Source organism: Mastigoproctus giganteus, chromosome 9 (genome assembly GCF_048544385.1).
Source record: "Mastigoproctus giganteus isolate SK-2022 chromosome 9, ASM4854438v1, whole genome shotgun sequence".
Taxonomy (NCBI): Eukaryota; Metazoa; Arthropoda; class Arachnida; order Uropygi; family Thelyphonidae; genus Mastigoproctus; species Mastigoproctus giganteus.
Window position 1 is genome coordinate 178,108,886 of NC_143583.1, and position 25,138 is coordinate 178,134,023.

Genomic DNA, 25,138 nt, shown 5'->3' on the forward strand with positions numbered 1-25,138 from the left:
TGATTAAACAATACGGAGCACTTTGAACTACAGCCGTCTCGGGATCAAGGGTAATGAACTCCCCATGATATTTAGGTAGGTGTAGACATCAGAGTGCCTAACACATGGATGACTGGACCCAGGATATCCCAGCAGAACATTGTCCAAAGCATGGCACTGCCGCCACTGGCTTGTTTTTGTCCCACAGTGCATCCAGACGACCATCACTTCCCCAAGTAAACAACACACGCATAGCTGGCCATCCACATGGTGCAACAGGAAACGTGATTCATCAGACCAGAAGACCTTCTTCCAATGACTCAAGGTCCAGTTTCGATGCTCGCGTGAGCATTGTAGGCACTGTCGCCTGTGAGCTGTGGTTAGCATGGGCACTCAGAGGCCTGGGCTATGCAGCCCCATTTTCAGCAAGGTTCGATGTACTGCGTGTTGTGACACGTTACTCCCAGTCACCAGTATTCAAATTACTGGCCAGTTGCACCACAGTCGCCCTTCTGTTGCCACGTACCATCCGGGAGAGCCTTCACTCACCTCGAGAATCGATGAGCCGTGGCCGTCCAACACCTCGCCAGTGGTTCGTAGGTTTTCCCTCCATGGACCACTTTCAGTAGGTACTAACCACAGCTGACCGTGAGCATCCCACCAGCAGTGCTGTTTCGGACATGCTCTGACCCAGTCGTCTGGCCATTACAATTTGGCCTTTGTCAAACTCGCTTCAGTCCGCTGCCTTTCCCATCTGAAGAACAGGAGTAACACTGATTAACGGAGCTCGGCATCAGGTGTTTTTTATACCGTGTCCCGACCAGTGCACGTGCCGTAGTTCACCCGCAATTGCTTCGATTTGCATAACGACTCGCTAGTCAATGTTTTGGCTCATTGTTGTATGAAACTCTATGCACTTCAAGTCAATTTATTATATGCATTACAGACAAAGGAATAATAACCACATTTCTATTGGTCAAATTTCAATTAAATTCAGAATGGCTCAATAAATTTTTCTAAAAGAACTAAATGTAAAATTTCAAGAAAATCCATCAAATGTAAGTTGAGTTATTACATGAGGACTAACAGACAAAAATAATCGCTGGATTTCTACTGGTCTGATTTGAATGAAATATGGGATGACTCTTTATAAAATAGCCAAATATGAAAATCCAACCACTACAAATTGACTTATTACATGCAAACAAACAGACATGGTGAAGACAATAAGCACTTTAAACATATTGCTAATGTGCCTAAAAAATTAATTGTCGCAGTTGTGTTCATAATAGATTGAAAGTGTAGGGGTGTCAAAAAGTGAATATTTTAAATTATTTCCAGAGGGTATATGCCGTATGCCCTCTGGAATTCGATTAATAAGCCTGATATGCACTGTACACTCTCTGCTTTCTCAACATTCATAAGAGTATACCTTTTGCAAATTTTACAATTACAGCACTGTGTGAGACCAATAACAAATATACCCATTAGAAATAGTGATAGTACTTTTAAAGACATACACTGTTCTACTTACGCTATCTGCAAAGCTCTTGTACCAAGAACTCTGGCTCGCTCGTACTTTGTCATATACTGTGTTGTAATTCGTTTCTGATTTTGTTGAGGTTGCTGGTCTGCATTAAGTATATCAAAATTTTCATCCTGAAATACAAAACAGTAAAAAAATAAATTATTTTTAAGTCAGATAGATAATAATATTTTAAAAATATATTAAAATTACTGAAAAAAAAAATTATTATGCTACTATTAACAACCAATGTATAGAGCAACTGATTTCAATGTGAGTTTGGAATAACTAATTTTTTGAATAATCAAGTAAATTATAGGTGACCATACCATACAATTTTCATATTCAAAAGGATATCTGTAATGGAAATTTACAATCATAACATTATTTTATATGATATTTGGGTACAAAAAAGTATAACTATTAATACCAAATAATATAATACAGCAAATCCTAGATACCAAGTCAACGTGGCACAAGATTTTTCAGACTAACACCTATTATTTTCTGGAGTACTGTTCTTAAAGGTTTTCATGCACAATACATTTTGAAATTCATGCCTTGTAACTCATTCTATTATGCAGATCTCAACTTTGGCATTGGCACAATTACAAACATATTACCTATATTTGAAAGGCTTGGTTTCATTGTGCTTATGCTTGTTCAACATTAATAGCAAAACTATTATATTCAAACTACATCAGTCAGTGTAAATGTTTTGTCCGTCAGAATATACCATTTCCTGTATCTGAAAGGAATTTGTACTACTCTGAAAATTGTTTTAGTAACTTATCTGAGTGGTGGATCAATGTCGCCACTAGTAAAGGTGGTATATCAAAAGGGACAGAAACTTTAATAATCAAAACTGAAATTTTTGGAGCACACCACGGAAATGAAGACTTGACTACATTATTTTCAATGAGAAATTAGACTCTTTAGATCTTTTACCAATCAGTTTAAAAAATACTGCAGCAAGTAGAACAATATATTAGATAAGTGGCAGGAACATAGAAAGATTAGCACATTACAAAAAAAAAAAAAAAAAAAAAAAAAAAACATAAAACATTAAATCTGAAAACCTCATAATGACATCCTTGTATCAATAATTTAAGAAAAATTAATTTACCTATTTTTTTGTGTTCACGTGCATTTTACCCTCCAATTTCACTCACAGAAACACATTTTTAAGAAAAGTTATTGCAAAAGGAATCATAGCAAATCACAATTCCACTTGTACAAAGAATTACAAATGAGGTAAAGAAGAGTAAATTTCATTTATGTTACTTCCTTATAATTGCAACCACATTGATATGATGCTGAAACTTATGGTGGAGAGACTACCAATTCGGATTTATATAAATTATTACAAATAAAAACTCATGTGACAGCCAACTGGCACACTCAAAAATGAGAAAGGTGAATGATAAATAATAAAGTAAATAAAGGTGAAGGATGACCAAAAATGAGGGAAAATACTATCTCTATTTATTATTCAGCTTTTTACCTGAATAAAAAGAAATGAAACCTGAAAATGCTGAAAGCTAGAAGGTTTTTTTTTTTTTTTTTTTAGGAGCATTAGCAACTAAGGCCATATTGCTCCGTGATATGCGGTGGTCATTCCCTGACCTTTCCGCATCCTCCGTATTTAGTGGTGACGGGCTCGAACCCCGGTCTAATCAAGAAGCCTGTGCTACGCACTGCTGCTCCTTCCCACCTGGCTACGGAGGCACCTAAAGCTAGAAGGAAAATTATATTAATTTTCCTTCTACCTTATCTAGCTATACATTAAAAAAATGTTTTCCTCCTAGCGATATTTATTCAAGCCAATGGGAGAAGAGGGTGAGGCAATTATGTCACTACAAATGCAATTAATTATTGACAACTGCCTCCATAACGTTCATCGACCTCATGCACGTGATTCTCTGTCTAACATTTGATGTTCCGTTGTAACGTTTTTTGTATATTAATGAAAATTGTATATTTGTAAATACTGTGGTTTAGTATTTTGTAAATATTTCAAATATTTGTATAGTTTGTAAATATTTCAGTTAAATATTTTAGTCCTGCTCTTTCGGATGCAACAATATTCCTCATGTATTATGGAACCCGAAGCAAAAGGCCTTTTCCTAAGTGACCTATGTAAATGCAGGTAAATAATTACATAGTGATGATATTGGCTGAAGTCCAGGATAGTATATACCAGCAGGTCGATGAAAGTGAGAAAGACGGTGATAACTGACAGGTGAAGGCACCTCCCTTTTCTGATTGTTTTGTGTTGTCGAGGAGAGGGGGGCTTAGCTTAGGTAGGGTGTTTATCCCTCCAACCTGCTATTTTAAAATGGGAAAATGAGTTCCTGATTTAAAAACAGTGGCAAATGCGGGGAAAAACACCCTAGGATGGGTGGGGAAAGCAGTGGCATCTGCCGATCACTGCTTCGTTCCTGTCCATTTGTCAAAATATGGGAGGCACAACTTGTCAATCACTGCTTTCCCACTGTTTTGCTTGCCACCATGTTGGAGGGTGTACACCGTTCTGGAAATTTACTGTGATATTTATTCGACTTTGAAAATGCCGCACACTACAAATGCACAGGTAAATAATTATATAGGTCATTTCCCGATTAGATACTGACCAGTGCATTTTGACAGATGTGTCTTTTAGGTAGAAAGGGTTTGACTTACTTCGTATTCCATATTCATTTTACATAGAAAAGCGTGCGCAGGGGTGGGCGAGCAAAGCAAGCAGGGGATGAAGCTCCCCTAGTATTACATTAATATTATATTGATATTAGTATTGACACGTGATACAAAAAAAAAAAAAAAAAAAAAGACTCGTTTGTCTATCCCTCCTTAATAATTTACCTAATTCTTCATTAAATTTATTCAAATTACCTGTCTCCATGACATTAGATGGAGGTTCATTCCAACAATCAACTACTAGCTAGCCACAACAGATTTCTATACACTCCAGTCAGGTTACCTTGCAGGTGCCTAGTTCCCAGATGCTGCAATTTGCAGAAATTAAATCTTTCTTGGTAAATGTACTACTGATTGTATTGACTACTCTGCACCCATTCAAACAGATCCACCTCCCTAAAATGAGGTTCCAGACTTCTATGCACTACTCAAGGTATGCCCTGCCCAATATTGCTTTGTACAACAGTGCAATCACCACCTTGTCCTGGCTGGCAAAATTACTGTGTACCATTACCAGAACCCCATAAACTATCCTAGCAGCTGTCCACTATGCTCGGAGAACATCATGTTAAACTACAATAACCACTCCTCCAAAGTCTTTTTCCTTTCTCAAATACATTGAGTGTGGTACCACCCAAATGGTATGTTTTTCTGGAATTACTGCTTTCACACATTACCTTACATTTTTTAATGCTAAGCTTCAATTGCCACTTCTCAGACTGTCTGGCTAATTTTTCTAGATTGTGTTGCAGCATCAAAGTCTGATTTCTGTCATTAACTACCATGACACCTTTCATATCTTCAAAGATTACACTTGATATGCTTTCACAGCAATATCATCAATAAATAATGAAAACAATAAAGGTCCTTGCCCTGAATCCGAGAGACTCTGCTAATTATATTAGCCCAAGAACAGTAGTACTCATTAATAACCAGTCTCAGCCTCTGTGACTCGACCATCTCTTCATTCATAGCAACTTTCCCCTAATGTTGCACTGCTCCAATTTCTGTAGAAGTCCTTCATGTGCAACAGAATCAAAAGCTTTTCTAAAATCTAAGTTTATGAAAACAACAGGGATTACCTTTATTTTTGAAATAGGATGCTTCTTTTCCAACCAACTCTCCTAGTCCAACACGCTAACAATTCTTTGTGAAGGCAATGTAAATTTTACAAAAAATGTGAAACATCTTCCCCACTGTTAGAACAGTAGTGTTCAGACTCCTCAGTCTCAATATTGAGCACTCAACCGAACTTCTGTCTTCAAACACCATACCTCTGCCAGCAAGGAAAACATTACGTAGATTGACATTAAAATAAAAATTTAAAGGTCTAAAAAGCTTAATAAATACGGAGCGGTTATTCTCTTCATTCCTGTAGATTGACATTAAAATTAAAATTTAGGGGTCTAAAAACTTTAATGAAAGGAATGAAGAGAATAATTGCCCTATATTCATTAAGCTTTTTAGACCCCTAAATTTTAATTTTAATGTCAATCTACAGGAACGAAGAGAATAACTGCTCCCTATTTATTAAGCTTTTTAGACCTTTAAATTTTAATGTCAATCTACGTAATGTTTTCTTTGCTGGCAGAGGTATGGTGTTTGAAGACAGAAGTTCGGTTGAGCACTCAATATTGAGACCGAGGTGTCTGAACATTACTGTTCTGACAATGTGGGGAAGATGTTTCACATTTTTTTGTAAAATTTACATTGCCTTCACAAAAAATTTTAGTGCGTTGGACTAGGAGAGTTGGTTAGAAAAGATATTATTATTACGTATTATTATTATTATATTATATTATTATTATTAAGATGCATCCTATATCAAAAATAAAGGTAATCCCTGTTGTTTTCATAATATAATAGAATATAGGAATTATCGAGCACTTAATAGCTCTCTATTATCAAACCTAAAATCTAAGTATATGATGTCAAAATTATTTTTTTCATTAGCATTAACAGAGGTGCATGATGCAAGAAATAAAGCTTATACCACATAAGGCAAGTGTGGCGCCTCCGTAGCCAGGTGGGCAGGAGCAGCAGTGCGTAGCACACGCTTCTTGACCAGATCAGGGTTCGAGCCCGTGACCACCAAATACGGAGGATGCGGAAAGGTCAGGAAATGACCACCACATATCCCTGGAGCAATATGGCCTTAGTTGCTAATGCTCTTAAAAACCAAATAACAACAACATAAGGCAAAAATAAAAATACACATTTCACCTATCCATTTGCTCCAAAAGTTTGTCCAATTTTTCCTTAAATCTAAATGATCAACTTCCACAATGAAAATGGAAGTTTGTTCCAGCAATCAACCACTTGCCGACAAAAAGCAAATTTCCGCACATCAATTCTGCAACTGTCTTTCCACAATTCCAAATTATGTCCCCACAAGAGCATAATCTGAGCAAAAGGAAGAATCCCAACAGCACCGAGCTTGCTCAAACCATTCAAAGCCTTATACACCTCAATCAGATCACCTTGCAGGTGCCTAGTCTCCAGATGCTGCAATTTGCAGAACTTAATCCTTTCTTGGTAAGAGCACCCCTTTGTTCTCACCAATCTCGCTGCCCTTCTCTGTAATCATTCCAACAGCTCTACATATTTCCTAAAATGAGGCCTCCAAACCTGCATGCAGTACTCAGAGTGACCTGACCATTGCCCTATACAAAGAGATAATCGATAATCGCCTCCTTAACCCTGCTAGCAGAGTTTCTGAATTTCATTGACAAGATCCCATGAGCTGCTCTGGCAGTCTGTCTGCACTGCTCTGAAAGCTTCATACCAGACTGCCCAATTACCCCAGATGTTTTTCATTCTCAACTATCTGAGTGTAGTAACATGCCAGCTGCTACCCATATGCAGTAATTTGCATTTATCAATGTTAAAACTTCAGTTGCTGTCTCTCAACCCATCTGCCCAACTTTTCTAGATCCTGTTGCAGTAGCATACCATCATTACTGACATTAATAACCCTGCCAATCTTTGTATCATCTGTAAACATGGACATTAAGCCTGATTAAGCCTTCATCAAAATCACAGATAAATATAGAAAGCAACAATCGGCCCAGCACCGAACCCTTGGAAAATCCACTAATAACATTAATCCAAAAAAGACCAGTGTCCATTGATTACCACTCTGTCTTCTTCCACTCAACCATCCCTTTATCCATAGCAGCAACTTCTCCTTAACACCATACTGCTCCGATTTGTACAACAGTCTTCCATATGCAACAGTATCAAAAGCTTTCCCTGAAATCAAAGTATATTATATCAAAAGTATTTCTTGCATCCAGTTCCTTAGTGACCACATCATAATATCCAATCAAATTGGTAAGACAAGACTTCCCCATAACAAACCCATGGTGTGTCAGTACAATAACTGATCCTGTAGTGCTTCTTTAACCAGTGCCTCCATTATTTTCCCCGAAACAGAAGTTAAACAGAAGTTCTGTAATTACTCGTGTTACCTTTAGATACCCCTTTGTTAAGTGAGGATACATTTGCACATCTCCAATCCATGGAGACCTCCCCTGAAACCAGGATAATCTCATAATACAGGATGATCTCATAGCTTACTTCTTTGTTGCCTCCTTTAATATACAGTCAGTCCTCATATAACACAATAGTTGTATTCCTAGAAACCCTCATGCAATGCAAAATCATGCAATATAAACAACAGGCCCTATGGGAAAAATAGGGTTAGGTGCTGACCACCCAAGATTGGACACACATTTGTAACCAAAACATTACCAAACAATAAATAATCATAATAAAACACTTACACAGTTTAAAAATGTAAAATTAATAATTTAATCATTTAAATTTAGATTCTTACCTTAAAAATAAATGAAGACAGCTTGAGGGAAAGAGCTTGAGAAAGAGTTGAAGCAGTGGAATTATGGGGGAAAGTGGCAGCAGGTTGTCATCATTACCGGAACTGGGAGGTGGAGGAGAATGCCAATGAGGACTTTGGACAAAATGTGGTCACACCAGAACTACAGGGCTGTGGCTCATTTTCCATCTCTTTCTTGGGTGTTTTCATAAAAAAGACATCTAGTTTCTGTTGTTTTGCAATCTTCCTTCTTTCATAAAGATGCTGCTTATATGGCTCCAAAGCAGATCGAACTGCTACTTCTTTCTGCATTATAATCGTTATCTTCTAGCCACTGCATACTTTTCTCAAATGAATTAAAAACTGAAAATAACTCTGAAGTAGAAAGCTGTTTTATGGTGGTGTTCAGGCATTCCGCTTCGTCGTCTTCTACCTGCCCTCCAGCAACAAGTTGTTGCAGTTCTTCAGTTGAAAGTTCATCTTCATGAGACAAACAACTCTTCTAAATCTTCTTCCTCCAATTCTTCAAAGCCAACCTGCTTTGCGAGAGCAACACAATGTGCTTTTAATTTAGGAAGCTCATTTACAAAGCCTTTAAAATTACGAATAAAATCTGATAAAAGAGGCTGCCAAACACCATGTAAGCACTCCTTTGTCACTTCGTTCCAAGCCTCCACAATTATGTAAATTGCATTCTTAATGTTGAATCGTTTCCAGAAGTCTTTAACTGTTGGTTGTGCATTTTCGCCCTGTGTTTCTGCTATCAGCATCTTAAATGTGCGTCTTGTGTAATAGTGCTTAAAAGCAGCAATTACTCCTTGGTTAAGTGGCTAGATAAGAGATGTTGTGTTCGGTGGTAAAAACAAGATTTTAATGTTTGGTGACAGTTCAGAAAGGGTTGGAGGGTGACTTGGTGCATTGTCCAAAATAATTAAAATCTTAAAATCCAAAATTTCCTTTTTGCAGTAGCTTCGATACACATCCTCAAACACATGTAGTAGAAGGTAAGTGAAGATCGGCCCTGTCATCCACCCTCTTCTGCTGTTCCTAGACTAACACCCAGTGTAGTCCTTATGATCCCTTTTAACGCTTGTGGATTGGCTGCATGATAAACCACAGGCTTCAGTTTCAAGTTACCACTTGCATTTGCTCCTAACATAACAGTCAGTCTATCCTTAGCAGCCTTGAAGCCTGGAGCTCATGCTTACTCTCTTGAGATATGTGTGTGTGATGGCATTTTTTCCCAATACAGTCCGGTTTCATCAAAGTTGAAAATTTGGTCCAGTGTATAGCCCTCTTCCTCAATTAGGTTTTTCAGTATTGGCGGAAATGTCTTCGCTGCTGCTTCATCTGCACTCGCAGCTTCACCTTATAATTTCACATTATGGAAAGCGTGACGTTTCCTGAAATTATTGAACCAGCCACTACTGGCAGTAAAGGGAGGCACTTCTTGAGGGTTTTCAGCTTTATTTCTGAGGTCTTCAAATATCCAATGCCTTTGCTTTTATTATAAGCAAACTTGTTCCTGATCTCTTCTTTGTTTGATCTTCTATCCAAACAGATAAAAGATTCCATCTCTTCCAATTTTTTGTGTCTTGATCTAATTGATTTTGTTATGTAAAGTATGTATGACAAATGTAATGTTTGTTATGTATGACAAATATAAAGTACTACACATGGGAAACAGCAACCCCAGAGCAACGTATCAACTCTGTGGTACTACACTGACAGTGGTAGAGAATGAAAGGGACTTAGGGGTGGTTGTGCAGGCAGATATGAAGTTCTCTGAGCAGTGCAGACGGGCTGCAAGAGTAGCTCATGGAGTATTGTCAATGATATACAGGAATTTTTCCAGCAGGGATAAGGAGGTGATTATTCCATTGTATAAGGCGATGGTCAGGCCACACCTAGAGTACTGTATACAGGTCTGGAGGCCTCATTTCAAGAAGGATGTAGAGCTGCTGGAACGAGTACAGAGAAGGGCAACAAGACTGGTGAATGGAACAAAGGGGTGCTCTTACGAAGAAAGGCTTAAGTTTTGCAAATTACAGTGTCTGGAGAGTAGGCACCAGCGAGGTGATCTGATAGAGGTGTATAAAGCCTTGAATGGTTTAAGCATGCTCAATGCTGATGGGATTCTTCCTCTAGCTCAGAAAAATCACCTGAGAGGGCATAAATTCAAATTGAGGAAAGACAGATGTAGGATAGACGTGCGGAAATTTGCCTTTAGCCAGCGGGTGGTTGGTTGGTGGAACAGACTTCCATCCCTTGTGGTGGAGGTTGATAGCCTAAATAAGTTTAAGACTCAGCTGGACAGGTATTTTGAACGAACAGAGGGTTGAAGTGGAAGTGGGTTTTTTTTTTTTTTTTTTTTTTGGCTGATGCTGCATAAGCTTGCTTTCTTGCATCAAATGCCTCTACTAATGCTAATGCTAATGTTACACTTTGTGTTGTTCCTGCTATGAAAGTTGCTTTATTTTTTCTGCATTCTTTCTAATTGTTCTCAGTGTTCTCTCATTTAGGCCAGTAGCATGCACATTATTGCATGTTCTTTCATTCTGCTCAAAGCTTTTCACAATTTCATATTTTTCTTCTATCGATATTGCTTTTCTTTTTCTCTCAAGTATTTTCACCAGAATGCTTCCTTTTCACACTTTTTTCAAGTATTTCACTCATTTTTTTGAGAATAGAGCACAAGTATAAAAAGAACAAAAATGAGGAGGCAAGCTTGATATACATAAATGCACAGCAAACAAGTAGCAATTGAATAAACGATGCAGCGCCCATATAGAAAGTGAATAAATAATGCAGTAAAGGCGGAAACACACTATTCTCACATATTACATGCTTACGTTTTACTAAAGTACATTTCTGGAGGTCACTACCATAAAAACAATTTGCAGTTTCCTGTTTATTGGGGTTCCTGCTAGTGGATTTTCTGTGGGTTTTTATGTTATTATGTGAAATGTGTTTCCCCTTCCACAAACTCAAAAACATAAATTTTCAGAATCTTCTCTTCATTCCTACTGTGTTGTATTCAGTTGGGGTGATTACGCCGTGTTCGGCTACCATTTCTTCTAAACACAAAGGCGAATCATGCATAAGCGAATTATGTTCGTGTTATATGCAACATCGTTCCCCTATTTATAAATAGGGGTATGATCGAATTTGTGTAGTGTAAACATGTGTTATACAAGGACTGACTGTAACTGGATAGGTCCCATCCATCCTAGGTGCCTTTCTTATGTTTAACTTTAACAATTTCATCTCTACCTTACTCTCAGTTATTACAAAATCATTTAACTCCCTGTTAGAGGTTGATAAACTTCTGGCCTCCACTTCCCTACAGACTTCATTTGTGAATGTAGATGCAAAATACCCATTCAGTTTTTCCACTACCTGAGCAGAATCATCAACAGTCAAACCACAAATATCAAAAAGACCAATCTGATTCAACCCCTTGCTTTTGGAGTTTATATAAGAAAAGAAGTTTTTCTTGTTTTTCTTTGCATCCTTTGCCAAGGATTTTTCATAATCTGCTTTTGCTTGCCTAACCTCCTTTGTGACTTGATTACAGACCAGCTTATATCTACCATAGGCTTCTGTGTTATCTGACAATTTATATGCAACCCATGCATTTTTCTTCTCTGCCATGAGTCTCATTAGTTTATCTGACATCCATTTAGTCCTAAACCTTCAACAGTATTTCTTAGCCTAGTAGCCTAGTAGCTTCCAAGATTAAATCCTTGAATGCTTGCCATTTAGAATTTGCTGTTGGTAACACCATCAGATGGTCCCACTGTATAGAATTTAAAAACTGTCTGAGACAATTGTAGTCACCTTTAAGAAAGCAAAAACCATTCCCTTTGCCCCTGATGGTAGTTACATCTTTAAGTAAATCTAAGATCAGTACACTGTGATCACTGCTACCTAGTGGCTCCTTTATCTGCAAATTCTTAATGCAAGAATAATCACTACTGATAATCAGATCAAGAGTATTACTACCTCTGGTTGCCTCTCAAACATACTGCTGTAGAAAACAATCATCCAATAAATCCACAAAAGTCTTGCTAATATGCAAGTAACCAACCCACAAGTTCCAGTCAATATCTGGGAATCCCCCATTATAAGACATTCTGATTTACTGGTCCACTATTTCTCTATGCAATTGTTCGTTGTACAGTAATACCCCGAAGTTACGCGATAGGTGGGTCCGACGAAAATCGCGTAAGTCGGGGTACAACTTTGCATATAAATACATATAAATTTTACTTAATTGGGACCAAGGACTAACAAAAACACTAGTTTAGAAGAAAAATATTAATAAAATTGCAGTTCTTTATACATATTAATACAAAATATGTATTAAAAAAACAAATGACTTACGTTAAAAAGTTATTTCGATGTCGATGGCTTCATAAAATCTAACAAATTCGTCTGACGACACAGCGCCTTTTTTTCACGCAGAATTTCTTCGTAGCAAGCTAATAATTTTTTTATTCCTTGCTTTGTAGCTATAACGCGTTCTTCGTTGGAGTCTATGTTTTCTAAAATTTTTAAGCCCTTTACAATTGAGCCCTTTTCAATTTTCAAACTGTCAAGTTTGCAATTGTCATGTGCTTTTCGCCGTTGCTTCATTTAGGCCTGTAGCACGTGCAATATCACATGGTCTTTCATTTCACTCAAAGCGTTTCACAATTTCATATTTTTTCTCTATAGACAGAGGCGGACTAGCCATAAGCCTTACCGGGGAAACCCCGGTGGGCCGGTGTGATTTTGGCCATAAACCATAGTATGAGGCCACTATAAATTTTCCCAGGTAAGAATTTTTGACCCAGTCCGCCTCTGTTTATCGATAATTGCTTTTCTTTTTCTCTCTGAATCTGCAGTGTCTTCACCAGGACGCTTCCTTTTCACACCTTTTAATTAAGTATTTTACTCATTTTTAGGGAATAAAGCACAATTACAAAACGAGGAGGCACGCTTGATACGCATAAACAAAGCTGCGGCATGTAGCAACTGAATAAACAACACCATAAAGGCACTATTAACATACACTGTTACACCTCACATTTCTAGGGGTTACTACCATAAAAAATAAAAATCCAGTTGCGTTTCTGCTAGTGAAATCTGTTATAAACTAGTAGTAAACTCGATCTAATTGCACTTGCGATTATACCGATAGCTGGAATTGTGTTGGTTTTTATGTTATTATGGTGAAATGTGTTTCCCCTTACTAATATAAAAAACATAAAAGCAGCAAAGTTGAATTTTGTTCATCTTTCGCTCTCATTCTCCGCCGTCGCACCGTATATCGATAACATATGAAAAACGACCTTGAAGATAGTGGGCGGCAGCGTTGCCAAACGAAAAAATCAAGAACCGCGTAACTCCGAGTTCGCGTAAGTCGGGGTATTACTGTACTCATAAGAGTCATTAGGCCTATAACACACTCCTACTCTCATTTTTGCTTTCCCAGTGCTTACGTCACACCAAACTGACTCACCATAGTTTTATGAGGAGGTTGGAATAATACTTTGCCATTACAATACAGCCCTTTTAAAGGTAATCTGCTGGTATTACACCATACTGATCCTAAAAAACTGACAGCATCACCTTGCTAGCACCTTTGCCTTTTCGGGCAAGGGTGCCTTTTCAACCAAGTCATAGTGATGGATACAAGTTTCATCCATGATGACTAGCTGTGGGGGCGCCTCCGTAGCCAGGTGGGAAGGAGCAGCAGTGCGTAGCACACGCTTCTTGATTAGACCGGGGTTCGAGCCCGTCACCACCAAATACGGAGGATGCGGAAAGGTCAGGGAATGACGACCGCATATCCCAGAGCAATATGGCCTTAGTTGCTAATGCTCCTAAAAACCAAACAACAACAACAACTAGCTGTGGAAGAAGCTCCACCTGCTTTTCCCGTGCAATGGGAACAATGTGCACATGAAATTGACAACATTTCGTTTGTGTAACTTTTTTCTTCTGGTAAGGGGTCAGAAGTCTGGGAATCCATCCAGCAGCCATTTTACTCATATGCAACTGTTAATGGATTATGCTATTATGTTCTCCACAGAACCTACACTAATAGTGGTAGTAGTGGCATGTGATGCAAGAAAGCAAATGTATGAGCTTATGCAGCATCAGCCAAAAAAAAAAAAAAATCACACCATTCCCTCCAAATGCCTGTCCAGTTCCTCCTTAAATTTATTCAACCTATCAACTTCCACAATGACAGATGGAAGTTTGTTCCAGCAATTAACCACCCGCTGGCTAAAGGCAAATTTCCGCACATCTATTCTACATCTGTCTTTTCTTAATTTGAATTTATGCCCCCTTAGGTTCTTAATCTGAACAAGTGGAAGGATCCCATCAGAATTCAGCGTGCTCAACCCATTCAAGGCCTTATATACCTCAATCAGATCACCGCGCAGGTGCCTAGTCTCCAGCCACTGCAATTTGCAGAACTTAAGCCTCTCTTGGTAAGAGGATCCCTTCATTCCCCTCACCAATCTTGTTGCCCTTCTCTGTACATGCTCAAGTAAATCTACATCCTTCCTAAAATGAGGCCTCCAGACCTGTACGCAGTATTCAAGGCGTGGCCTGACCATTGCCTTATACAGAGGGACAATCACCTTCTCCCTGCTAGCAAAATTCCTATATATCATTGACAAAACCCCATGACCTGCCATGGCAGCCTGTCTGCATTGCTCAGAAAACTTCATATCTGCCTGCACAATTACTCCCAGGTCTTTTTCATTTTCTACCACCTTAAGTGTAGTACCACACAGTTGGTACGTTTCTCTGGGGTTACTTCTACCCATATGCAGTACTTTGCATTTGTCAAGGTTAAACTTCAGTTGCCACTTCTTATCCCATCTGCCCAAATTATCCAGATCCTGTTGCAGTAGCACACTGCCATTACTGTCATTAACAACCCTGCCAACCTTTGTATCATCTGCAAACTTCGACATTAAGCCTGATATACCTTCATCAGTATCATTGATAAATATACAAAACAACAGTGGACCTAACACCGAATCCTGTGGGACTCCACTAATAACATTAGTCCAAGAAGAGCAGCACCCATTGATTACCACCCTCTGTCTTCTCGCACTTAACCATCCTTTTATCCATTGTAGCAACTTACCCTTAATACCATTCTGCTCCAATTTGTACCATAGTCTTCCATGCGCAACAGTGTCAAAAGCTTTCCTGAAATCCAAATATATGATATCAAAATTATTTTTTGCATCCAGTTCCTTTGTAACCACATCATAATATCCTATCAAATTTGTCAGACAAGACTTTCCCTTAACAAACCCATGCTGTGTCTGAATTATTGCTGCAGTCTTGTCTAGATGATCCTGCAATGCATCTTTAACCAGCGACTCCATTATTTTATCCGGAACAGAAGTTAAACTAACTGGTCTGTAATTACTCGTGTCACCCTTCGATCCCCCTTTGTGAATTGGGGATACATTTGCACATCTCCAGTCCGTGGGAACCTCCCCCGAGTCCAAGGATGCTCTCATAATTATGGCTAAGGGTTTGCTTAGTTGCTTTGCCGCCTAATGGGGCTCTGCAGCTAGTTATTTGATGCTAATACAACAATCGTACAGGATTAATGCCTCAATTTTTGCAACATTCTCTTCTGTTACAGCAGTTGCTGGTATCCTGAGATTTCTTCATCGTGCACTGAGGTTCTTCCATATTAGAAATTGTTTATACCAATGTGCAACAATGCTGTGACACCTTACTTCATTCAATACTGCAAAGAAAAATGAATTTTTCTTTTGTTACTTTAGTTTTCCATCATTCAGTTTTCCCCTCCCTACAGAAAACATGCTGAACGATCAATTCTGCAGACAAAAGCACTTATGGTACTGAGTTACGGTACCGAAATGGGTTTATTCTTTAAATGTTTACCGAATAGAACACTTGCTTTTAAGGATGATAAATGTTTTGGCAGACTGCTAATCATTTGAACAAATCTAAACATTCCAATTCAAGTAATTGTTTTATTTTCCATTTATTTATCCAATTCATGAATTATATCTATATATACAGTGGATCTTCTCTATTACAAACTTCTATTTAATGAATTTCTCTATATTACGAATTTTTTCGCAAAACATTACATCTTGAAACGAAATTACATGTAAATTTAACCCCATATAGTGAAGTTTTAGTCTCTCTACAACGAATTTTTAAAAAAATTAGTAAAAGCATTTTTGAAGATATAAGCATTTACTGCTAAACAGCCGTTCAAATATACTGCCTCCTTCCATCCGGAATTACATATTAGCATCTAGAATTAAATAATCATCCTTTTAGTGAACACTTGTGGCCATTGACGCACAGAGGAGAGTCTTTGTTTCATTTTTGTTACAGTTATTAAACCAAATTGGTTTTCTTAAAAGTGGTCGTGAACTTTACAATAAATAGGAGGCGCCTCCGTAGCCAGGTGGGAAGGAGCAGCAGTGCGTAGCACACTCTTCTTGATTAGACCGGGGCTCGAGCCCGTCACCACCAAATATGGAGGATGCGGAAAGGTCAGGGAATGACCACCGCATATCCCGGAGCAATATGGCCTTAGTTGCTAATGCTCCTAAAAACCAAATAACAAACAAACAATAAATAGGATATATTTGTAAAGTGATGTTGGCTCAGGGGAAAACGAAATTCACTGCGGTAAACTTGAGCATGCTGCTACGGCAGCAATACATAGAATGCTACCATAGTCGATTTTTAGTAATGCCTACTGAGTGACACTCGCTTCTCACCTCAACTGTACCACGTGACCTTCCTGTCGATCATTATATGATATGTCCGTTTGCATCTAACTGGACTCCCAGTAGATGGTTTTCATGATTTTTTTTTTTTTTTTTTATTTCGTTCGTCATCAATCACATAGGCTATATGCTCTTGTATTTTTTTTTTTTTCTGAAAAGTAACATACAGCATACAGTAATCATAAATTTTCTTTCATGTATATATGAATGAAAGCAGAATAAAAGTGATTCACAAAGTCGTATATTTCTTTAAAGTGATTGATAGGAAAGGTCACGTGATACTGTTGAATTGGCGAGTGAACGTCATTGAGTAGGCAGTACTAACAATTCACTATATGGCCAGCAAAGTTTGTGGTATATGTATCGGCAAGAGCTGCAGTAGAGTAATTTTTACAATTGCGGAAGAGAAATTGTAAAAATTGCAGATGTCGAAGAGAAAATTATTAAGTATTAATGATAAAGTAAAGATTCTTCATGATATTGACCAGGGTTTTAAGAAAAAAGATACTGTGGAGAAATATGGCCTACCTGCAAGCAGCTTATCTACGATTTTAAAAAATCAAGAATCAATTTTAAATTCAATTGAAGGAAGAGCAGACAAGAAGCGAATTAAGTTGTGTATATACGAAGATGTTAATAAAACTGTTCAAAAATGGATGCAAATGATACGTGAAAAGAATATACCAACATCAGGCCTAATAATTAAGCAAAATGCTCTGAAATTTGCAAGTCCCTTGGACATATAGAATTTAATGAGAGCACTGGGTGGCTAGATAAATTTAAGAAGCACCATAGAATTGTGGAAAAGGTTATTTGTGGAGAAAGTGTTAATGTAAATGAAAAAGATTGCAACAGTTGGAGGACCAATACCTTAAAGAAGATTTTGGAAGAATAAGGTTGTTTTTAATGCTGACGAAATGGGTTTATTCTTTAAATGTTTACCGAATAGAACACTTGCTTTTAAGGATGATAAATGTTTTGGCAGAAAACAAAGCAAAGAAAGAATCACTGTGCTAGTTATAGCAAATATGACAGGAAGTGAAAAATTAAGACTCAGTCATCGGAATATCAAAAAAACCAAGATGTTTTAGAGGCTCTTTGGAAGTTGACTATGCCTTTAATAAAAAAGCATGGATGATAAGTGATATTTTTGAAGAATGGATATTAAAACTAGACAAGCGTATAACAAAAGAAAAAAGGAAAATCGTGTTGGTAACTGACAACTGTCCGGCACATCCTGCCAAGAATGTGCCGGACAGTTGTGTTTACCACCAAACATAACGTCAAAACTCCAGCCAATGGACCAAGGCATTATTAAAAATTTTAAATTTCATTATCGAAAGAAAATAATAATGAAGATTATCAATACGTTATCAGAAAATAGAAACTTGCAGGTTACAATTAACCTTAGAGATTGCATCTCTGAACCGGAAAGTTTGGACAAACGATGTCACTGAATACACTATTCAAAATTGTTTTTCGAAAGCGGGATTTGCATTGAATACAGAAGTCGAACAACAGCTGGATGAACAAGATGAACTGCCCCTTTCACAACTGAAAAACTTTTGGACATTATTAGAATCGTCCAGAAACATTGAAAATGAAATAACACTGGATAGTTATGTTTATGTAGATCACAGCAGAAAATCCAAATGAAGATGAAATACTGCTGAACAGCGTTAGACGCGACCATGATCACGAAGAAATTAACGATGACGCTCAAGACACATCAGAACAACCCGTAAAAAAGCCAACTGGCGAATAAATTATTAATGCTTTTAAAACGGTTCGTATGGGTCTACAGTTTTGTGAAAATGTTCCTGATAATGTGTTTAATGCTCTGAACAAATTTGATGTTTTCTTTGAGAATCAGACAATTTTCTAATTGTACTGGGCAAAAAAAAATTACAGATTTTTTAATTTGTGATACTTACCAGCAAAAATTGTGTAAACGTAATTTCAATAAGTTTTTGAAATAAAATACATTAAAAATAAATGTAGATTCATTTTCATTTTCTGATTAAATAAAAATTTCTAATAAAAAAGATATTCTCTGTATAACAAAATTTCTCTTTAACTAATTTTTTCGCTGGATTTATCGAATTCGTTATAGGGAAGTTCGACTGTATATATATATATATATACACTTTTTAAAGTTGCCAAACTCACACTGAGATATCTTTGGTTCCACTTGCAGGAACAACATATAATTTGGTTGATATATGGATCTGCAGTATAAGATCACAATGTGTTATGAGAGATGATGAAAGTTCCAGCCATTATGTTCAGCATGCAATGAAAAATGTCCAGGGGAATATCAGCAATGATGTCTTTTAGTTTTACAACTGAGTATGGATTGTTTACAAATGCCCACTATTTAAAAAAAAAAAAAAATCAGGAGTGATGCAGATTTCACCGTCTGCAGTTGCACACACTTGCTGGAAATACCTTTCCAATTCACATCATCCAGCTAGGCCATGAAACCCTCAACATTAACAGATTTGGTAAGGTGTTGACTGTCTGTAAATAAAATAGGGCCAGCGATCCATGATAGTAGTAGTAGTAGTAGTAGTGGCATGTGATGCAAGAAAGCAAGTGTATGAGCTTATGCAGCATCAACAAAAAAAAAAAAAAAAAAAATCACACCATTCCCTCCAAATGCCTGTCCAGTTCCTCCTCCTTAAATTTATTTAACCTATCAACTTCTTCCACAATGACAGATGGAAGTTTGTTCCAGCAATTAACCACCCGCTGGCTAAAGGCAAATTTCCGCACAGCTATTCTACATCTGTCTTTTCTTAATTTTAATTTATGCCCCCTTAGGTTCGTAATCTGAACAAGTGGAAGGATCCCATCAGAATTCAGTGTGCTCAACCCATCCAAGGCCTTATACACCTCAATCAGATCACCGCGCAGGTGCCTAGTCTCCAGCTGCTGCAATTTGCAGAACTTAAGCCTCTCTTGGTAAGAGGATCCCTTCATTCCTCTCACCAATCTTGTTGCCCTTCTCTGTACATGCTCAAGCAAATCTACATCCTTCCTAAAATGAGGCCTCCAGACCTGTACGCAGTACTCAAGGCGTGGCCTGACCATTGCCTTATACAGAGGGACAACCAACTCCTTTTCCCTGCTAGCAAAATTCCTATATATCATTGACAAAACCCCATGACCTGCCCTGGCAGCCTGTCTGCATTGCTCAGAAAACTTCATAACTGACTGCACAATTACTCCCAGGTCTTTTTCCATTTTCTACCACCTTAAGTGTAGTACCAAACAGTTGGTACGTTTCTCTGGGGTTACTTCTACCCATATGCAGTACTTTGCATTTGTCAAAGTTAAACTTCAATTGCCACTTCTTAGCCCATCTACCCAAATTATCTAGATCCTGCTGCAATAGCACACTGCCATTACTGTCATTAACAACCCTGACAACCTTTGTATCATCTGCAAACTTCGACACTAAGCCTGATATACCTTCATCAATATCATTGATAAATATACAAAACAACAGAGGACCCAACACCGAACCCTGTGGGACTCTGCTAATAACATTACGTCCACGAAGAGCAGCACCCCTTAATTACCACACTGTCTTCTCCCACTCAACCATCCTTTTATCCATTGTAGCAACTTACCCTTAATACCATTCTGCTCCAATTTGTACAATAGTCATCCATGCGCAACAGTGTCAAAAGCTTTCCTGAAATCCAAATATATGATATCAAAATTATTTTTTGCATCCAGTTCCTTTGTAACCATAAATTGTTTTGCAATGTGCATATGATGCGCTGGGCTTCAGGACCCAACAGCATTTCGCATGTTGCACATGGGTTTTCTTTTGCCCAAATCCTTGTGTTCTGATTGTTGACACATTACATTAGGTGTAATCATACCTTATCTGTTAAGAATGTGTGATCTAAGATTTTCATTTCTGATGTTGTGCATTGTTGTAACCCGTTACAGAACACACTGCATTCAGTGCACACTAATAAAACTAAACACTTAAAAAAAAAAAAAAAAAAAAAAACTAAGAAAAGTTAAGGTTACCTCATTCTGCTCAATTTCTTCCATGTTGTCATCATCACCATCTCCCTCATCATAATCTTCACCACCAACACTTAAAGAAAAGAACACAAGGTCACGTTTTTGATAAATAAAAATATACAAGTTCAGAAAAATACACAAACATACCTGCAACTCTCCTGATTTAGTTGAAAGTTCTCCAGTAATTCAGTATGTCTTTCAGGTTTCAATAAATTTAGTTTTCTTACAGTTTTAGTCAAGTTTGTGTTATTTTACAAATATGTAATGGAAAAAAAATTTTACAATTCTTTTTTTCAATATATCCATACATTTTGGATATTTTTATGTATTCTTGATCAATTAACATATTAAATTGTTTTACATAAAGATACTAAATAGCCTTAGTGGCATTTGTTAGCTTATTTTCAAATTTAACTAGTGATTTTGTAAGTTACGACTCACATACTGCTATTGTATCGGTGTTTTGGTGCGAATATCATAGAACATAACCAGTAGTGCAGAACAATAGGGTTTTAATAATGATAAATAAGTAGTTTGAAGGTTTTAATCACTTGTTGGGCATATATCTTTTGTATTTAGCTAAGTATATAACTAGCATTAGAAGATACATACAATGCAAGAAAGCAAGCTTATGCAGCATCAGCCAAAAAAAAAAAAAAAAAAAAGCTCTGATTTCACCCCTTCGTTCTTTCCAGCTCAGCCTTAAATTTATTTAGGCTATCCACTTCCACAACAAAAGATGGAAGTCTGTTTCACCAATCAACTACCAGCTGGCTAAAGGCAAACTACCACACATCTATCCTACAACTGTCTTTCCTCAAGGAATATCTTCTAAGACATTCCTTACAGGAGCCATCCTTAGCACTCCCAGCCATACTAGCTACCCTTCTTTAGAAACTATCCAGACATTCTAATCCCTTTTTTCTTTTTTTTTTTCAGGTGATGCCACCAGATCTGAATACTACCCAGATGAGGTCTTACCATTTTTTAAATAAAAAGAATAATAATATCCCCCCCCCCCCCAATGGCAAAGGTCCTGCTGATCAATAATGGTACACCCAGGCCTTCCTGCTTACTCTGTTAGGAAAGCTTCATATCTATTGTAAGACCATGGATTTCTCATCATGAATCACTTTTGATTCTTGTTCTCTAGTGTGCATGCTACAACAGGATTCCTTTTCCCTTAATGCATAAATTTTACATTTAGCAGGATTAAACTTCAGTTTCCATCTGTCAGACAATACCTGTAACTGATCTAAGTCATTCTGAAATCATTAGCATTAGCATTTATAGAGGCATATGATGCAAGAAAGCAAGCTTATGCAGCATCAGCCAAAAAAAAAACAAAAAAAAACTCCCATTTCACCCCTCTGTTCGTTCCAAATACCTGTCAGGCTCAGCCTTAAATTTATTTAGGCTATCAACTTCCACAACAAAGGATGGAAGTCTGTTCCACCAACCAACAACCCGCTGGCTAAAGGCAAACTTCCACACATCTATCCTACATCTGTCTTTCCTCAATTTGAATTTATGCCCCCTCAGGTGATTATTCTGAGCAAGAGGAAGAATCCCATCAGCATTTAGCATGCTGAAACCATTCAAGGCTTTATACACCTCAATCAGATCACCTCGCAGGTGCCTAGTCTCGAGACACTGTAATTTGCAAAACGTAAGCCTCGTTCCAACAGTTCTATATCCTTCTTAAAATGAGGCCTCCAGACCTGCATACAGTACTCAAGGTGTGGCCTGACCATTGCCTTATCCCTGCTAGAAAAATTCCTGTATATCATTGACAAGACACTATCAGCTACTTTTGCAGACTGTCTGCACTGATCAGAAAACTTCATATCTGCTTGCACAATTACCCCAGGTCCTTTTCGTTCTCTACCACTGTCAGTGTAGTACCACAGAGTTGATACGTCACTCTGGGGTTACTGCTTCCCATATGTAGTACTTTACATTTGTCAATGTTAAACTTCATTTGCCACCTCTCAAGCCCATCTGTTCAACTTTTCTAGATCCTGTTGCAGCAGTGTACTGTCATTAGTGTCCTTAACAACCCTGCCAACCTTCATATCGTCTGAAAACGTGGACATTAAGTTTGATATACCATCATCAACATCATTTATAAATACAGAAAACAATAATGGACCCAACACTGAACCCTGAGGGACTCCACTAATAACATTAATCCATGATGAGCAATGTCCATTGATTACCACTCTGTCCTCTCCCACTCAACCATCCCTTTATCCATAGCAGCAATTTCCCTTCGATGCAACACTGCTCCAATTTGTGCAGCAGTCTTCCATGTGCAACAGTATCAAAAGCCTTTCTAAGATCCAAATATATGATATCAAAATTATTCTTTGCATCCAGTTCCTTTGTGACCACATCATAGAATCCAATCAAATTGGTCAGGCAAGACTTTCCCTTAACAAAACCATGCTGTGTCCAGGCTATAACTGAAGTCTAGATGATCCTGCAGTACTTCTTTAACCAGTGCCTCCATTAATTTTCCTGGAACAGAAATTAAACTAACAAGTCTATAATTACTTGTGTCACCCTTTAATCCTCCTTTGTAAATTGGGATCACATTTGCATATCTCCAGTCCATGGGTACCTCCCCTGAGTCCAAAGAAGCTCTCATAATTATGGCTAAGGATTTGTTTACTTCCTTTGCTGCCTCATTTAATATAACTGGATAGATCCCATCCACCCCGGGTGCCTTTTTTATGTTTATCTTCAATAATTTCTCCTCCACTTTCCTCTCAGTTATTACAAAATCATCTACCTCACTGCCAGAGTTTAACTCACCTCTGGCATTCCCTACCTGAATAACTCCTCATGGGTGAATGTAGATGCAAAATACTCATTTAGTTTGTTAGCCACCTAAGCAAGATCATCAACAGTTGAACCATCAATATCCAGTGGACCAATCTGATTCATCCCTTTCCTTCTAGACTTTACATAGGTAAAGAACTTTGTTGTTTTCCTTTGCATCCTTTGCCAAAGATTTCTCATAATCTGCCTTTGCCTGCCTAATCTCCTTTGTGACTTGGTTACAGACCAGCTTATACCTATCATAGGCTTCCATGTCACCCATTAATTTATCCCACCGTATAGAATTTAAATACTATCTCAGACCACCATAGTCACCTTTATAAAAGCAAAAACCCTACCCTTTACCCCTGATGGTAGTTACCTCTTTGAGTAAATCCCACTTCCACACACAGTGATCACTGCCACCTAGTGGTTCCTTTATCTGCAGATTCTTAATGCATGAAGAATTACTACTGATAATCAGATCAAGAGTATTACTCCCTCTAGTTGCCACCCGAACATGCCGATGTAGAAAACAAGCATCCAATAAATCCACAAATGCCTTGCTAGTGTGTGAGTGACCAAACCACAAATTCCAGTCAATATCTGGGAAATTAAAATCCCCCATTATAAGACTCTCTGATTTACTGGCCCACTCTATTTCTCTATACAGTTTTTTATTTTACTCATCAGAGTCATTAAGCCTATAACACACTCCTACTCTCGATTTTGCTTTCCCAGTGCTTATGTCACACCAAACTGGCTCAACACTGCACCGTCCAGCTATATCAACTGCTTGTACATCCTTGGATTTTATGTGTTTCTTAACCAATAGCATAACCTCTCTTCCCTGTACACATTGTACTCTCCAAATTCCAGTTCTGCATTCCTTATATCTGTGTGACACCACATCTCTGTTATCCCAACAATATTTGCCTTCGATGTTTTGACCAACACTTTAAATTCATCAAATTTATTTACCAAACTCCTAGCATTGGTGTACATGCAAGTATACATGCACCTCTTCCTATTCTTAACTACCCTACCACAGCCCAGGTATTTACTTGTTCTGCAATGACTCCCAGCAGGCTCTGGAATCCCCTGCACCTTGTCTTCCAGGCTGATGCTCATTCCAATAAGAAGCAGTATTAATGGGTAAAACTCCTGATTAGGGTACCCCATCCAACACGGTGGCTGAAGCTAAACAGTGGAAAGGCAGTGTTTGACAAGTTGTGACTCCGCCAACTCCCCACCCTCTGTCCTAGACTGATATGCCTAGGGTGTTTTTCTCACCACTTGCTGCTGTTTTTAGATCACAAACTCATTTTATGATTCAAAAACAGTGGGATGGGGGATATACACCCTATCTAAGCTAAGCACCCCCTCCTCAATAACACAAAACAATCAGAAAGAAAACCCCTCAACAATAATCACCCA

At 37.9% G+C, this 25,138-nt stretch overlaps 1 protein-coding gene across 1 annotated transcript in view; it reads right to left on the reverse strand.

Annotated features, from left to right (window-relative positions):
• The window catches only part of Polr2F (RNA polymerase II subunit RpII18), a 74,781-nt gene that overhangs the window by 44,558 nt on the left and 5,085 nt on the right, over positions 1 to 25,138 (reverse strand). Inside the window, exons 2-3 of the mRNA XM_090381059.1 lie at positions 20,882 to 20,951; positions 1,514 to 1,638 (exon numbers count right to left, since the gene is read on the reverse strand). Of these exons, the coding sequence (XP_090237185.1) occupies positions 1,514 to 1,638; positions 20,882 to 20,951 (195 nt within the window). The remainder of the gene's footprint in view (positions 1 to 1,513; positions 1,639 to 20,881; positions 20,952 to 25,138) is intronic.